At 50.8% G+C, this 15,444-nt stretch overlaps 1 protein-coding gene and 1 pseudogene across 1 annotated transcript; one reads left to right on the top strand and one right to left on the bottom strand.

Annotated features, from left to right (window-relative positions):
• The window catches only part of LOC139162991 (zinc finger protein 721-like), a 57,218-nt pseudogene that overhangs the window by 39,774 nt on the left and 2,000 nt on the right, over positions 1 to 15,444 (top strand).
• On the bottom strand, positions 1,395 to 7,024 carry LOC139162932 (H-2 class II histocompatibility antigen, E-S beta chain-like). Its single transcript, XM_070743849.1, is given in 7 exon segments — positions 1,395 to 1,775; positions 2,235 to 2,258; positions 2,447 to 2,560; positions 2,711 to 2,992; positions 5,362 to 5,634; positions 6,761 to 6,932; positions 6,935 to 7,024. Coding segments are annotated over 7 exon segments (969 nt in total). The 3' UTR covers positions 1,395 to 1,761.

Raw genomic sequence — 15,444 nt, 5'->3', positions numbered from 1 at the left:
GGTGGGGCAGCCCCTTTGTCCTGTGACCCACTGGAAGGAGTCCTTGACTTACAACGGTTCATTTAGTGACTGAAGTTTCAATGGCAGTGACAAAAGTGGCTCCCAATTTCCCTCGAGAGAACCATCAGGCTCGACTTCCAAGGTGCTGCCTTCCCTCCTTGGGTGGTTCCCTTTATTGGGAGAGTGGAAGAGAAAACCCCCCTGTGCCCCCATCTCTGGGGCTCCCACTGGGCCCCCCTGCTCCGAGTCTCTTGGCATCGTTTCCAGGGACTTTATCCTCCCACCCCACAGGAAAGAGGGAGAAGGAAGAATAATCTGTGGGCCTCAATATTTCTCTAAGCTCCTCAGTCCCATTTTTGGTAGTTGCTCCTGGGAAACAACCAACCACCTTAGTTTGATCGTCCATTTTGGAAACGGCTCTTTCCGTTCCCCTGAACAATGGATCATCTACCATCAACACAGGCCTTTATTTTTTCTCTTACGGAAGTCCACTCTGATGCCCCCTCCCCCCCATTGGTGCATTTGTTGTGGTCCCTTCTGCAGGTTCTTGCAAGAGAGGAGGTATTGCCAACCGGAGCCCAGATCTTCTCAGAGTTTCCAACAATTCCTACAATCACACACTGACCGATTCTTCCTGTGGGGGCCCCAAGACCCCAAATGAGGGAGGGGAGGGGAAAATTATTCCTCAGGGATCGAGGGCACTGGAGTCCTGCACAACCAGTCTGGATCAGCTCTGGAGGGGGCCGGGCTCGGTTGGGGGGCTGTCCAGGGGTATCTATGGGTGCTGGAGAGAAGGAAGGGGTCTTCCACTCAAGACGTCACCATGGAGGCCCCCCTCCCCCCTCCCCCTGCAGAGCTGTCAAGCTTCTTCTGCACCAGGCATGGCTTCTGATGGGTTTCCTAAAGGTCATCTAGTCCAACCCCTTCCTCGAGCCTTCACCATTTATACCATCAGGCAGGAGACTCTATACACCATTCGAAAGAGTCCCCAAAAAGGGGTGGGGGCATTGGCTGACAAAATGGGGTAGGGCCCTCCAGTTGGGAAGAAGAGAAACGGCTCAAATGGCTGGGTGAATGTAGGGGGAGTCTCGGGTGCCCCCAATGGCTCCCCACAATTGCCGAGGGAGGACCGTCCCTTCTGGGGACAGTCTCCATGGTCTCCACCCCTCCCTCACAGGAAAGAAAGTGGGGAGGGGTCTGTTCTCAGCAAGAGAAGGTCCACGCTGCCCTTCTCCTCCTCCCCCAACTTCCCACCTTCTGCCTCCATTTCTCAGAGTTTGCAAACAGGACAAAGAGTCATCAGAGACCAAAGAAATAAAAATAAATCCTGTTGCATCGGAGAGCAGGTGTCGGCTGCTACAGTCAGAATTTAAGAAGAATAAAACTCAGGGTCCTTTTCAAGGTTCAAAAGTGAATTTATCATAAACCAGAACTGAAAGCAGTCAAGGTCAAAGCAAAGACTGGAGAAAAAGGTGCGATACCTGCGTAGATCAAACCCCCTTTTGACCCCCCCCCTCTGGAGATTGGCCAATCCCTAGTGTCCATGACCATCAGGTGGAGGCATCTTCCACCCACCTCCCATTTATGGAATGTAACTTCTAACGGTCTCCTTCAGGTCCCCTGGTTTCAAGGAAGAGGAAACTTATTCCACTTCACAGGGCCTCCTGCATCCCCCCCCCCATTACCCAAGACCCCTCCCCGTAACTGTTGGCAACCAAGCGTAGAAATGATGCAGAATTATAGCGAAGGTTGACAGCAGGATTAATTCACGAGTGCTGCAGAAAAAGAGAAGGGGAAGAAATCAGAATATAAGGAGAAACTTTTACTGCAAATAACATATTTTTCTTCCCTTTCAGCCCCCACAGGCAGAGAAAGACAGGAGAGAATCCGCCCATTCCAGGGGGCAAAAGGCTGCGATTCTTCATGTGAACAGGGAATATGGGGCTAAGATGGGGGGGCAGCAAAGGGGGGAGCCTGGGGTCACACGGCCAGAAATTGTATGAACTGTCACAAGGAGAAGGGGGGGGGGGTCAGGAGGAACAGCTGGTCAAGGGTCCAACTAACAAACCCAAACGAGTCTGCAGGATCACCTGGGACCGGGAGGGGGGGCAGGGGGGTGAAGAGATATTGTTTAGATAGGTTTTCTTTTAAAAAAGGAACAATTAAGAAATTAAACTAAAATACCCATAATTTATAGGAGGGGCTGAGAAGAGGGAGGAAGAGGAGAAACTCACCTGCAGGTGGTTGGATGGGAATTGCTGGAAGGAGAAAAAGAGCCAATCAGGACCCTTCATGGGCTGGAGGACTCAGAGGGATCCCCTCCCATAATAGCCCATAATAGGTTTCACAATCTCCCCATAATAGCCCCTCCAAAAACAGAAGTTCCCCAAAATACTTCTCCCCACAACCCCTCCCCACAACGTCTCCTCCAGCCCCCCAGACTCACCTTTCTTGGCCTTCAGGTAGGAGAAGAGCCCCACAGCCAGGAAGGCCACTCCTATCACGGCCCCCATAATCCCCGTCCAGATTTTGGCCCTGGCAGAGTGGGAGGAACGGGGCTCTGGGGAAGGAGAAGGAGCCTCACCTGAGCAGGAGGATCGGGCCCACCTTCCCCCAGGAGGGTCCATTCTGGCTCCTCCCACCACAAAAGGGTCTTTCCCCCTTCTCAGGGCAGGACAGTTCCAGGAGGGGTGGGAGTGGAGGGACTTACCCCACTGGACGGTGATGGGGGCCTCCAGGCTGGCGTGCTCCACCTTGCAAGTGTAGACGTCCCCCCGCTGGGGCTGGGTCTCCAGCATCACGTGGAGCTGGTAGGTCCAGTCTCCATTCTGGAGCTCCTCCCCAAAGGCCACGCCCTCCTTCTCCGGCTGGCCGTTCTTCAGCCACTGGACCTCGATCTCCACGGGGTAAAAGCCGGTCATTATGCAGAGGAGGATGGTGTTGGGGGAAGTTGGGTCCATCTTGGTGGGGGAGATGGTGACGGTGGGCTTGGCTGGAGGGAGGGAGGAGAAGGAGGCACATGAGAGACACAGGAGGGCCCAGAACAGAAAACCCAGTCGGTTGGTTCAGGCCAAGATCCCTTTTCACGCCTGAAAATATATTCTGTGTTTTGAGTCATCTTCCAAAGTAGATTGCAGCAAGAAATCAAAAGGGATCCTGAAAGGGGGGTTAATAATAATAATAATAATAATAATAATAATAATAATAATAATAACAACAATAATAATTGATTAGATTTGTATGCTGCCCCTCTCCGAAGACCCTCTCCTAAATCCTTTGTGATTGGGATCAGTTGCAGTCCCCAAAAAGAATTCCCGAAAGAGGCAAGTCTGACAGGGATAAATGCTGGAAAGGCCCAGAGGTGGATGGAACCTTCTGCCAGATGTGGTGGACGTGGAAAGAAATAATGCAGGAGATGGAAAGGACAGACGCAGCACGAGTCGGAGGATTCCTGGGATCTTGTTGAAAATGAAACCACCCTTTTAATTTTGGTGTATTACCACAACATTTGTTCATTTGTTTAGTAAATTTATCTATTTATTAAATTTATTTGCCAAAGTGACCACGACTGACCCAAAGCCTTACGAACACTCTCCGAACTGTGACTGCCAGATGCTCTTCAGGAATCCAGAAGAATCTCCAGAATTGCCAACTGGGTCTCTGGGACAATGCAACTCCACCCAGAACCCAGTTGGTTAAAGTCCACCCATGTTGTTGCCCCATGGACCCAAAGCCCTTTGGTCTTGCCAGGGTCCAGCCGAAGCCTCTGATCCCCCATTGATTCCCCCCACGGCCTCAGCATCACCTGTGTCCCCAGAGGTGGAGACGTAAACTGATGACATCAGCATACGGAGGAGACGTCCAGCCCTGGTGATGGACGGACTCACCCAGAGGCTTCACGCAGAGGTTGTGGAGGGGAGGGGAGAGGGCGGAGCCAAATTCCTCTACGCGGCCATGAAGATGATCAACCAAGATGGCAGAAAGAAAGAAAGAAAGAAGGAGCAAGAGGAGAAGGGAAGAGAAGAGAGAAGGGATCCAGAAGGGATCTTTTGGGAAAGTGAAAGTGGGGGTAGTTGGATGCTCAGAGATCAGGTGAGTCCCAGGATCTCAGCAGAGCCTTGCAGGGGATCCCTCTTGATCTCCTTCAGCAATTGGATGGATCAATGGTGGGGAGGGGGGTACAGAGGGTCCACAATTGACCCATTCCAGCCCAGAGTCCTTTGAGAACCATTTTGTTTCCTCTTGAGAGATTTTCTGATTGACAGTAAATTCTGTCCTGCTCAAGAACAACCACTTTTGAGATGGTCATCTGTCCTTCCAACCTGGGATCTGGTCAGATTGCAGACCAATAACAGCATTTCAGGCGAGGGTTGTTGCATCTGGGGACCTTAAAGGCCTTTGTGGAATTGCTAAGAAAATGAAGGCAGTGGCTTCACAAAGTGAAAGTGGCTTTTCTTAAAAATGAGGAAATGCAAATTGTGGGTGAGAAAAAAAGTCTTTTAAGAAGAAAAGTGAAGGATCAGATTTTAAATCCCTGGAAATTCAAAAGCTGCAATGTGGCGTTTTTACGTTTTTATTTTTATAGCCTATTCCACAAACCTCCTTATTTTCAAGACTGCAGTGTGAAGGTTTTGAGGTTCCAATTTGGCCAGATGGGAGTTTGTGGAGATTTTAAGTGGATGGGAAAATATATTTTTTTTTCTTTCTCTTTAAATACCTACTTTCTCCCTCTGCCCCTCCAGGAATTCAATTTAATAGGCAAATAAGAGGCCTCTGGATTTAAAACAGCAGGACTACAAAGTACATTTTATGTTCCCCCATCATATTTTTATTTATTTATTGTTATTTATTTATTTTTATTTATTTATTTTTTATTATATTATTTATTTATTTATTAGATTTGTATGGCCCCCCTCTCTGCAGACTTGTTTATACTTTATTTATTCTAATTATTTAGTTTATTATTTATTCTATTCTTTATTTAGATTATTACTTGATGACTTATTTTACTTTATTTTATTATTTTTTATTTCATTTATACTTTTAAATTAAATTAATTTAAGTTATTTTATTATTTTTTGTTTCCGTTTCCATTTAATCAGTTTTTATTTATCTATTTCTAGGTTTAATTTGCTTATTTGATTTTATACATTTATTTATTTCACTTATTTATTGATTTAAAAGATGTTGGAGTGGAAATGACTCGGAATGCAGAAGAAAAAGGCAGAGAAAGGAGACCACAAGTGGCTTCCGTGGATTCTCTTGGGAGATTCCTCTCAGAGACCTGAACCCCCCTTGGAAAGGGAAGGGAAGGGGGGCGGGATCCCCTCCCTCAAAATCTCTCTCCCCCCCCAGACTCACCTCTACGGCCAACCACAGAATTCTTCTGAAGAGCCTCGTAGTTGTGCCGGCAGAAGCGATCCACAGTGGCCTTCGCGTACTGCAGGAATGGCTTGTCTCTGTTCCACCCGTCCGCAGCCGCCTTCCCCAACTCCGTGACGGCCTCGAACTCCCCGCGGTCGCTGTCGAAGCGGACGATCTCCTGCCGGTCGTAGAAGTATCTGTCCAGGAACCTCACCCGCTGCGTCCCGTTGAGGAAGCGGCACTCGGACTTCTCCTGGACCAGGAAATGGGCTGCAAAAGGGGGGAGGAGGAGGAGGAGGGAGGCCGTCAGGAGGGACCCCAGGGCCCATCGTTCCCAGCCGCTGGTGGAGGAGGAGGGTCCCACGGAAGGAGGGGAGGGGAGACTGGTGGAGGACGCCCCCTGGAGGAGGGAAAGGGAAGCCTCTCAGCCCTAGAGAGGGAGGGAGACTTGTGGTGTGTGGGGGTCTGCAGAGGGGGGAGGGAAGAAAGGGGGAGGGGAGGAGGGAAAGAGGGGGAGGGGAGGAGGGAAAAGGCTGGATCGAAAGCGACCTGAAGGATGGGGGAGGGGCTGAGGGAAATTTCTAGGCTGGAGGGAAGCTCATCTCCCCCCCTCCCCCCTCTCTCTTCCATGGGGGGGGGAGCGGGGTCACAAGGAGGACATCTAGACTGACTCTTCTGGAGTCTTCCAGCCCTTCAACCCCCAACTTCCATGGGTCGCACCAACTTTTCTTCCCCCCCCCAACCTTAGTCCACCTTTGACGGATTCTCGGGGATCCCCCCTCTTTCCCCTCCCCCAAAGACCCACTGCAGCCCCTCCTAAGAGCCTCTCAAAGGGAGGGTCTCCAGCCCCACTCACAAAGGGGGGCCAGTTTGGGAGGAGCCACTCAGAGCCCCCCAGATCCTCCCTCCCTTCCAAGCCCCCATAGAGCAGGGGGGATTATGGGGGTTGGGAGGGTTCCTGGGCTCCTCCCCAAATTCAGGGTCTCCCCAGAAGGGACCGACGCCCCCCTCTTGCCTGACCCCCAAAGCCTCAATTTTAAGAGTCAGAAGAAAAACGGAAGTTTCTGAAAAAGCCAAAATCCTTTTGCGCAAATGCGTCTTTTCCCTTCTGTGGATTCAGGGCTGAAAATGCCTCAGTTTCCCGCTTTCGCTTCCCTTCCTCTTTCCCTGCAGCCTCCTCCGACCCAGACGCTGGGGGGGGGCGAGGGAGGGGCCCGGCTGCGACTCCCCCCCTCGGCTACACTCGGGGAACGGGGGTCCCTCTCCTTCCTCCTGAGGGGGCATGTGGGGAGGAAGGGGGAGGAGACCACGCAGAGATCGAGGCTGTTGGAGGCTCTGGAGACCCATAAACTTTCTCCCCCCCACCCCCTCCCCCTCCGCCCAGCCCCCTCCTTACCGGGGCTCTCCTTCCCCCCTCCGCTTCCGGAGATCCGGGCCAGCGCCCCCACCAGCAGCACCAGGGCGACCCCCACCAAAGCCATGGATGAGGCGGCTCCACCAGCGCTCGACCGAGAGAGGAGAGAGACGCGGAGGCTCCCAACCCCAGAGGCGGAATCGTGGGGTCTGGATTGGGGGGGAGGGGTTTTCCTCTGACATCGGCACAGGGCGTGTCCAGAAGGAGCAAGAGGACCAATGGGAATTCTCCCTTCTGCAGCGTCATCGGTCTCCGGGTAGAGTCTCCCTTGACTTCGCCCGATACAGGAGATAGTCCGAAGCCGAGAGAGGAGCGGAGGGAGGGGGAGGGGGACGTGCTCAGTCTTGGGGGGGGCTGTATTCTAGGGGGCTCCTTCATGCCGGCTCCATCATCCTCCCCCCCTCTCTCTTTCTCTGGGCACCTGGAGGGGCGGACTGGATGCCCTTTGGGTTCCCCTAGTGCCCAGAGGGCGCCCAGGCTGGAGCTGCGGAAACTCCCGAAGGGCCGAGTGGATCCGGAGCTGGTAGGGTCCTTCTGGGCTCCCCCCACCCGCTCAGCCTGGAAGGAGGGAGCCCCGGGCAGCTGCCCCGGGTGACAAGGGGGGAGGCGCCGCCCCATGGATGGCTGGAACTCGGGGGTCATCCCCTCCCCCCACCGCGAAGGGAAGCCAGGAACACCCCCCGCTGGCAGTCCGGGCAGGAGGAGGCGGAGAGGATCTGGGGGAATCCCGCCTCACCTAGCCGGATCCTCTCCCCAGGCCCTCCCCCTCTTCAGGGGGGAATCTCTGGAGGGATCTCGTGGCTTTCCCAGAGAAAAGTGCGCTTCCCTTCCTGGAAACACGTGTTCCCTCGCTCAGAACGTCTGGACATAGTCCCTCAACCCCGGTCGTGTAGGAATCTCCCTCTTTCTTCCGGTGGGTGGGGGGGATCCCCCTTTTCCTGCCAAAGCAGATCCCGGGATCCAGTCTGGCCGCTTCTCCCCCGCTTCCTGCTCCTTTCCTGGGAGAACTCCCCCCCTTCGCCCCCAGGCACAACCCTCGCCCCTTTCAGCAGAGAAAGACCCCGAGGGACATTGGGGGAGGAATTTCGCCCTTGGATCCTGCAGATCTCGAGGGGAATCGGGGGCGGTTTTTGCCCCCAAAACCCACAGTCTCCCTCGGGTGATTCTTTCCCTCGGATGAGAAGGGCGGAAAAGAGAAAGTGAAAGTGGGAAGGAAACGGGGAAGGGAAAGAAAGAGGGGGATGAAAGGGAAAAAGAGGGGAAGGAAACTTTCTCCCCGCAGAATAAAATGGAAAGTGAAATTGCAGCCTCGGTTTTTGTTTCTTCTCTGTGTAAATACGCACCGTCTCTACAACGGCCACTTCACGGAATCCGCCCTCTGAGTCCCGCTTTGTGTCGGGAAGGAGGCGGATTCTCCCTTCCTGGGTCTTTGGGTCTTTGCCCGGAAACTCCGCATTTTGACCCCGAGGATCCAGAGAGAAAAGGGGGATTTTATGGGGGGAGAAATCAGCCCCGGGACTCCCGAGAATTGACCCTCCCACACGACCCTTCGCTCCTCTGGGTGTCCAGTGAAGGCAGAATATTTTGATAAAAGGAGAATTTAAATAATCCGTAACTAAGGATGTGATGTGTAAGAGGATCCGAGCAGATTTTCTTCCTTGGAAAAGGAGTCAGTAGTATTTAGGAAGGAAGGAAGGAAGGAAGGAAGGAAGGAAGGAAGGAAGGAAGGAAGGAAGGAAGGAAGGAAGGAAGGGTCGATGGATGGGTGGGTGGGTGGACAGTATATCAAACCAAACAATACACTTACAATTTATAAAAAGAACCAGGAATTTTAATAGAGATTCTGGGGACTTCATTATTTCCCATTATAGTGAAGGATTATATGAATCAAACTATTATTGGCTATTTGCTTTTATTGTGAATTGGTTTTGCTACCATATAATTGTTGCTGAGGAAACCAATATTTTCCTGCTTGTTTCTGATGTGACAGACGGCTAGAAATCATATGTTGTGAATTGAGCTTTGTTAATTGGCTCCAGCTTATATGATGGTTTCCTGTCGGAAATTAGAACTAACATCTCCTCCAATGGACCCAGCGGTGGATCCTCTGCCTGGAGACGGATGATGCTCCCAAAGCTCCATTTTCCATTGGCTGGGCCCGATGTTCGACTGCCTGGAAGTCAGAAATAGACTTAAGAGGCGCTGCCGCTCTTCCCCTCCCCCTCCCCCTCCTGGCTCCTCCTCCCTCCCTCCCTCCCTCCCAATTTCTTTATTTATTTTTATTTATTTATTCAATTTTTATGCCTCCCTTCTCCTTAGATTCAGGGCGGCTTACAACATGTCAGCAATAGCACTTTTTAAAAACAGAGCCAGCTCTTGCCCCCACAATCCGGGTCCTCATTTGACCCACCTCGGAAGGATGGAAGGCTGAGTCAACCTTGAGCCGGTGATGAGATTTGAACCGCTGACCTTCAGATCTACAGTCAGCTTCAGTGGCCTGCAGTACAGCACTCTACCTGCAGCGCCACCCCGGTTCTTCTTCCTCCCTCTCGCTTTTCCCTCCCCCTCCCTCTTCCCCCCTCCCTCTCCCCCCCCAGTTTCCCACCCTGCTCTGCTTGGGCAGCCTTTCTCCCCTGCTGACCCAGGACTGGGGGGGGGGGGGTCGCTCCCAGGGGAGGAATGGAAAGAGGAGCTTGGAGACCCCCAATCACCCCCCTTGCACCCTGAGCCTCAGGAAGGTGAGAAAGTCTAAAGGGCTCCTGAATTTAAAGGTGGGGGCAAGGACCAAGGAAGGTGAGACACCCCCCCTTGTGCTCCCCCCCCCATTTATCATTTCCGCTCCACTCTTAACCTTCTCCCCTCTCTGTAGACAAGGAGAATTGGGCTCCCACAAGGTCTTCCAAACGGCAGGAACTGAGCAAGGGGGGAGGGGGAGAGTTTCAGGGAGATCAGACAAGGCTAAAAGAGGAATGGGAAGTGGACCTTTTGAGGGAGGGGAGTTCGAGGATGGCCCCAAAGCTTCCCCCTCCTTGTCTAGGAGCAGCTTCAGCCTATACAGTAGCCCAGATGCCTCCTGGTGGTCTCCCATCCTCAGGCTGGCCAGGCAGATCTCTCTCAACCAGGGGAGGGCAGGGGGGGCTGGGCAGCTGCCAGCTGTTGGAGGATGAAACACCACATCAGGCAGGTATCAGAGCCCCAACACTCTCCCAGCTGCAGCAGGCAGACATCCCACAGGGCCTGTATCCTGAGATGGCCTCAGTCCGTTCCTGGGAGGGGGGAGGGGGCTGGAGGGGTCAAACTCCCCCCTGGCCCACCACCGGCCTCAGAAGGACAGAACTGGGTCTCCACCTGCAGCTGAAGGAGGTGGCAGAGTCCAAACCTGCCCCACAATTAGGTGTTTGCACACACCCAGTCACACAAAATGGGTCCCAGATCTATAGAGAATCTGGTGGGACAACCATTGCTCTCCTAATCAAAGCAGAACTTTCCATGTTTCCCCCTGCAAGATTTTGATTATCTCTGAGCTTTCCCTGAAACCTGCACTACACACACACACACACACACACACACACACACACACACAGAGCAGGTCTTCTTTCTGCAAGCCCCAACAGCTGCAGAGGCTTGTGGGCTTTGCTTCCCCAGCCTGAAACCTTGGGCTCCTCCGAAGCGAAACTGAGGAACTGGCCAGGATCCAGCAGGCAACAAGCCTGGATTCTTCATCAGGGCAGCTCAGGGACTCTCCTCCTCTGCCCCATGGCTGAGTCTCCAGGTGGGGCAGCTCCTTTGTCCTGTGACCCACTGGAAGGAGTCCTTGACTTATAGCAGTTCCTGAAGCGACTGCTTGAAGTTTCAATGGCACTGAAAAAAGTGACTCTTTGCCTAATATTCCTTCTTTTAAAAGTTTTTTAAAATTGTTTTGAATGTTTTTCTAATACTTTCATGTAAATCCCCATTTTTAGCTTTGCTGATTGCGACCCAGAGTCACTTGTTGTGAGTTGGGGGGCGATACACATTTGAGAGAGATTAGGAGGGAGAGACAGAGAGGATAGATAGATAGATAGATAGATAGATAGATAGATAGATAGATAGATAGATAGATAGATAGATAGATGGGTGGATGGATGGACAGACAGACAGACCCTAACCTTCATATTTGGAATATAAGCAGAAACAGTAGACGTATATTTGTTCACATCAGCATGTTGTCCATTTGTTGTTACCTCTTTACATACAGTGGGGGAGGGGGAGAGTATTTTACCCCTGAGACAGAAATGATGAGTCCTCTGGAAGTCATGAAGGTTTCTCGGTTGACCTTTGGCACCTCGAACCTGCAACTCCCTCCACAGATTTTCTCCGGGATTCACCCCGTTTATTCCTTGTATTGGTGCATCAGAGACCCCTTTGACTGACCCCATATTTGGTCTCTACATCTGCTGTTTTGTGCCCTTTTTTCTTCCAATGTGGTTGATTCCCCTTTGTCTCCCTCTCACTTCGGCTTCACTCTCGAGCCCTTTGGATGAGGAGAGGTGGTCAGTTCTCACAGCTGACCTTCTGGGTCCTTGTGAGGGGCAGCTCATCCCCTGCAAGAAGCCCCCATGGGGGTGTTGTGGACCATGGTCCAAGGATCCCAATTCCTCTCTGGAGAGATCCGTCCCCTAAGCCAGGCTGGACTTCCAGGGTGCTGCCTTCCCTCCTTGGATGGTTCCCTTTATGGGCAGAGCGGGAGAGAAAACCCCCTGTGCCCCCATCTCTGGGGCTCCCACTGGGCCCTCCTGCTCCCAGTCTCTGGGCCTCGATTCCAGGGAGTTTATCCCAGAAAGACGAAAAATGGATAAGAATCTGTGGACCATTGCGCACTTTCCTTCTCCAGCCATTAAATACAGACATTTATATTTTGATATCAATATGAATGTATTTAACAGCAGAGAAGACAGTCGGGAGCCTCCTGAGGTAAATCTCAAACAACGCCCGGAGGAAAAAGGCGGGAAAAGGGAAACGCCCCCTTCCTGCCCTCAGCAACCAATCAGAGCGCACATCCCCTCAGGCAGGAGCCCGCCCTCCCTCAGCCACGACGGGGTGTTGGGGACCTTTGTGCACTTTCCTTCTCCAGGCATTAAATTCAATCACTTCACATAGAAAGTCTTCAAAAGAAACAGAGCTGAGATTCAATTGTGAGGCTGGAATGGGTTTTTTGTTTATTTATCTTGCACTGGGCAAAAAAGAGGTCAAAGTCTTTCCCCGCCTTTCCACCAGGGGGCGGACTCTGCTAAGGGAAGGGAACCCCAGGGCGAGAGGAGGCTGAGAAGGAAGTGACATCACTGGGCCTCGACGCTCTAGGGCGCCGCACTCGCTCTCCTTAACCGCTGGTGCTCGCACGAGACGGAGGACATCCAGAGGTGCCCCAGGTGAGGGAGAGTTTTTTCCCCGGGTCCCATGCTCCCCAGCCACCCTCTCCTTGCAGGGGAAGCGGGGGCAGGTTGGGTGAAGGTCGCTCAGGGCACGCATGCGCAGATGGTGGAGTTTACTTCCGGGTTGAAAACTCGCGATATGGCGTTTCGTGAAACTCGAGATCGCGAAACTCGAGGGATCACTGTATTATCATTTCTCTTTCTGATGGTGTTTCTTCTTTTTTCGAATTTTGTGCTATTGCAATTCTTATTGCAGTAATCATATGTTGTATCAGATAATAATAGTCTTTTTTGAGTTTTTGATTTATTATGCCTAGAAGAAAGGTCTCTGGTTTTAATCTCAGTTGTTCAATTGTTCTAACCGTCAGGAAATTTCTCCTTAGTTCTAAGTCGCTTGTCTCCTTCTTGGCTTGACTCCCTCTTCTTTGCGGCAACCCCTGAGATACTGGAACACTGCTATCATGTCACCCCAGTCCTTCTCTCCTTTAAACTAGAGATACCCAGGTCCTGCAACCCTTTTTCATATGTTTGACCCAGTGATGGCCAACCTTTTTCAAACCAAATGCCCAAACCGCAACTCAACACCCACGTATTTATATCCGACTGCCAATAGGGCAATTTACCGTATTTTTCAGACTATAGGACACACCAAGACTGTGAAGTGGTAAGTAAGAAAAAGGTTTCTGTCCTCCCTGCCCCTCTCCCCCAGGAGCACTTTGTGGGCCTTTCAAGCCTTCTGCACATCCCACCTTTGGCAAAAATGGGTGAAGAACAGGCCCGTTTTGCAAAAATGGGGCACACAGAGGGTTTGCGAGGTCTGCAGAATGCTTCTGAGGGCTCGGGGAAGGCACAAACATCCCAGTGTTTGTGAAAATTGGGTGCTACAAGTTCACCATCACAGAGCTGGAGGAGGAGCTTAAGAGAGGACAGTTGATGGAAGGGGTTTGCTTCCCGTCTCATATTCTGATGAAAACTCATAAAAAAAGTCTGCAAGTTGAACTAAACCCTTTTCATTGCCCATTTTAGTGAATGCCATTCAAGTAAATTAGAACCTATGCTGCAGCCTAACCAAGCAGATATACATGAGCTGGAAAGTCACTGGCCCAACAGAAATTCAATTTATTCAATTCAATTTATTAGATTTATATGCCGCCCCTCTCCGAAGACTCAGGGCGGCTCCCATCCTCAGAAACAGGTTAGGCGAGGGGGGGGCATGCCACAGGGGGATGGCAGGAATGCACCTATCTCGCCAACTCCTCCAGCTGCTCCACCAGCAGCACAGGGATTTCCCCACTGGCGTGCAGACGCCAGGGCAGTCAGCAGCTTCTGCGGGTCCAGCAGCCACTCCTCCCTCTTTTCGGCACTGCACATGCACGTCAGAAACCTGGACGTTTCATGGCCGCCACTTGGAGTGCCCGGAGAAATGACTCTGCCATAATTTCATCATCACAATTATTATTATTATTATTATTATTATTATTATTATTATTATTATTATTATTTAATGGATTTGTATGCCGCCCCTCTCCGCAGACTTGGGGCGGCTCACAACACTAATAAAAACAGCATGTAAATCCAATACTAAAGCAGCTAAAAACCCCTTATTTGTAAAACCAAACATATATATACACACACACACGCATACCATGCATAAATTGTAGAGGCCTAGGGGGAAAGAATATCTCAGTTCCACCATGCCTGACGGCAGAGGTGGGTTTTAAGTAGCTTACGAAAGGTGAGGAGGGTGGGGGCAATTCTAATTTCCGGGGGGAGTTGGTTCCAGAGGGCCAGGGCTGCCACAGAGAAGGCTCTTCCCCTGGGCCCCGCCAAACGACATTATTTGTTGACGGGACCCGGAGAAGGCCCACTCTGTAGGATCTAACCGGTCGCTGGGATTCGTGCGGCAGGAGGCGGTCTCATAGATACCCTGGTCCTGTGCCATGAAGGGCTTTATAGGTAATGACCAACACATTTAATTGTGACCGGAAATTGATCAGCAACCAATGCAGACTGCGGAGTGTTGGTGTAACATGGGCATTTTTGGGGAAGCCCATGATTGCTCTCGCAGCTGCATTCTGCATGATCTGAAGTTTCCGAACACTTTTTAAAGGTAGCCCCATGTAGAGAGCATTACAGTAGTCGAGCCTTTACAATATTAGCCTCTAGTCCCCTAATCATCTTCGTTGCTCTTCTCTGCACTCTTTCTAGAGTCTCAACCTCCTTTTTATATCGTGGTGACCAGAACTGAATGCAGTACTCCAAGTGTGGCCTTACCATTAACACTTCACGTGATCTTGATTCTATCCCTCTGTTGATGCAGCCTAGAACTGTGTTACTGCTTTATTGGCAGCTACTGCACACCATCTGTCCTCTTGTCTAAATCTTTGATGAACCTGGAAAGATCTTGCAAATCCTCCTGTTCTGTTCTTTTTTCCATGTTCAGGAGAGTCCTGTGTCCTTTAAAGAGGTGGCTGTGTCTTTCTCTGAGGAGGAATGGTCTCTGTTGGATCCTGACCAGAAAGTTCTGCATTCGGAAGTCATGCTGGAAAACCATAGGAACGTGGTCTCTCTGGGTAAGAGTTTTCTAGTCGCCAGAGTTCAAGAAGACAGATTATAGTTAGTTTTTTATTTGTAAAAATAATACATGTATTATGAGATATCGTCTTCTGGGAGGGAGAAGGAAAGTCCTCGGAGAGGGGCAGCATACAAATCTAATATATTATTATTATTATTATTATTATTATTATTATTATTATTATTAAAGGATCTGGTCTTCTGGTGCTTGAATGAAGGAAAGAGTCAATGTCTCTTTGCTTAGATGCTTTCTGTGCTATCTCTATTTTTCCATTTCTATTTGAACTTACCTGTGGAGGCTGAAAAGAACGAGGTGTGCTTTTATGTGTCCTCTGGAGGTCATGTGAAAGGACTGTGTTGTCATTTGTACTCTGAAACCTCCCAAATTGTGTCAGAATAGAACTTTCACACCCAGCCCATAGAAGAGTCTTCTCCCAATCCAATTTAAGAACAAAGGCTTTCATTTTCATTTCTTTTTTGCTTTGAAGGTAAGAACAGGACAGGAGAAGAGAATCAAGATTCCTGTGAACTGTTCCAGGTCACCAACCCTAAAGATGGAACGGAGAAGTTTGGAATTCCAATGGAATCCGAAAGCCCCAAAAGAAACCAGTCAAAGGATTGGAATCAGGAAAAGCCATCTTCCACTGATGCTCCGATGAAAGACATACTTGTGCAACAAGA

Source organism: Erythrolamprus reginae, chromosome 2, assembly GCF_031021105.1.
Source record: "Erythrolamprus reginae isolate rEryReg1 chromosome 2, rEryReg1.hap1, whole genome shotgun sequence".
NCBI classification, from domain to species: Eukaryota; Metazoa; Chordata; class Lepidosauria; order Squamata; family Dipsadidae; genus Erythrolamprus; species Erythrolamprus reginae.
Note: the sequence above shows the minus strand (reverse complement) of the source record. Positions and strands in the feature narration are given on the sequence as shown.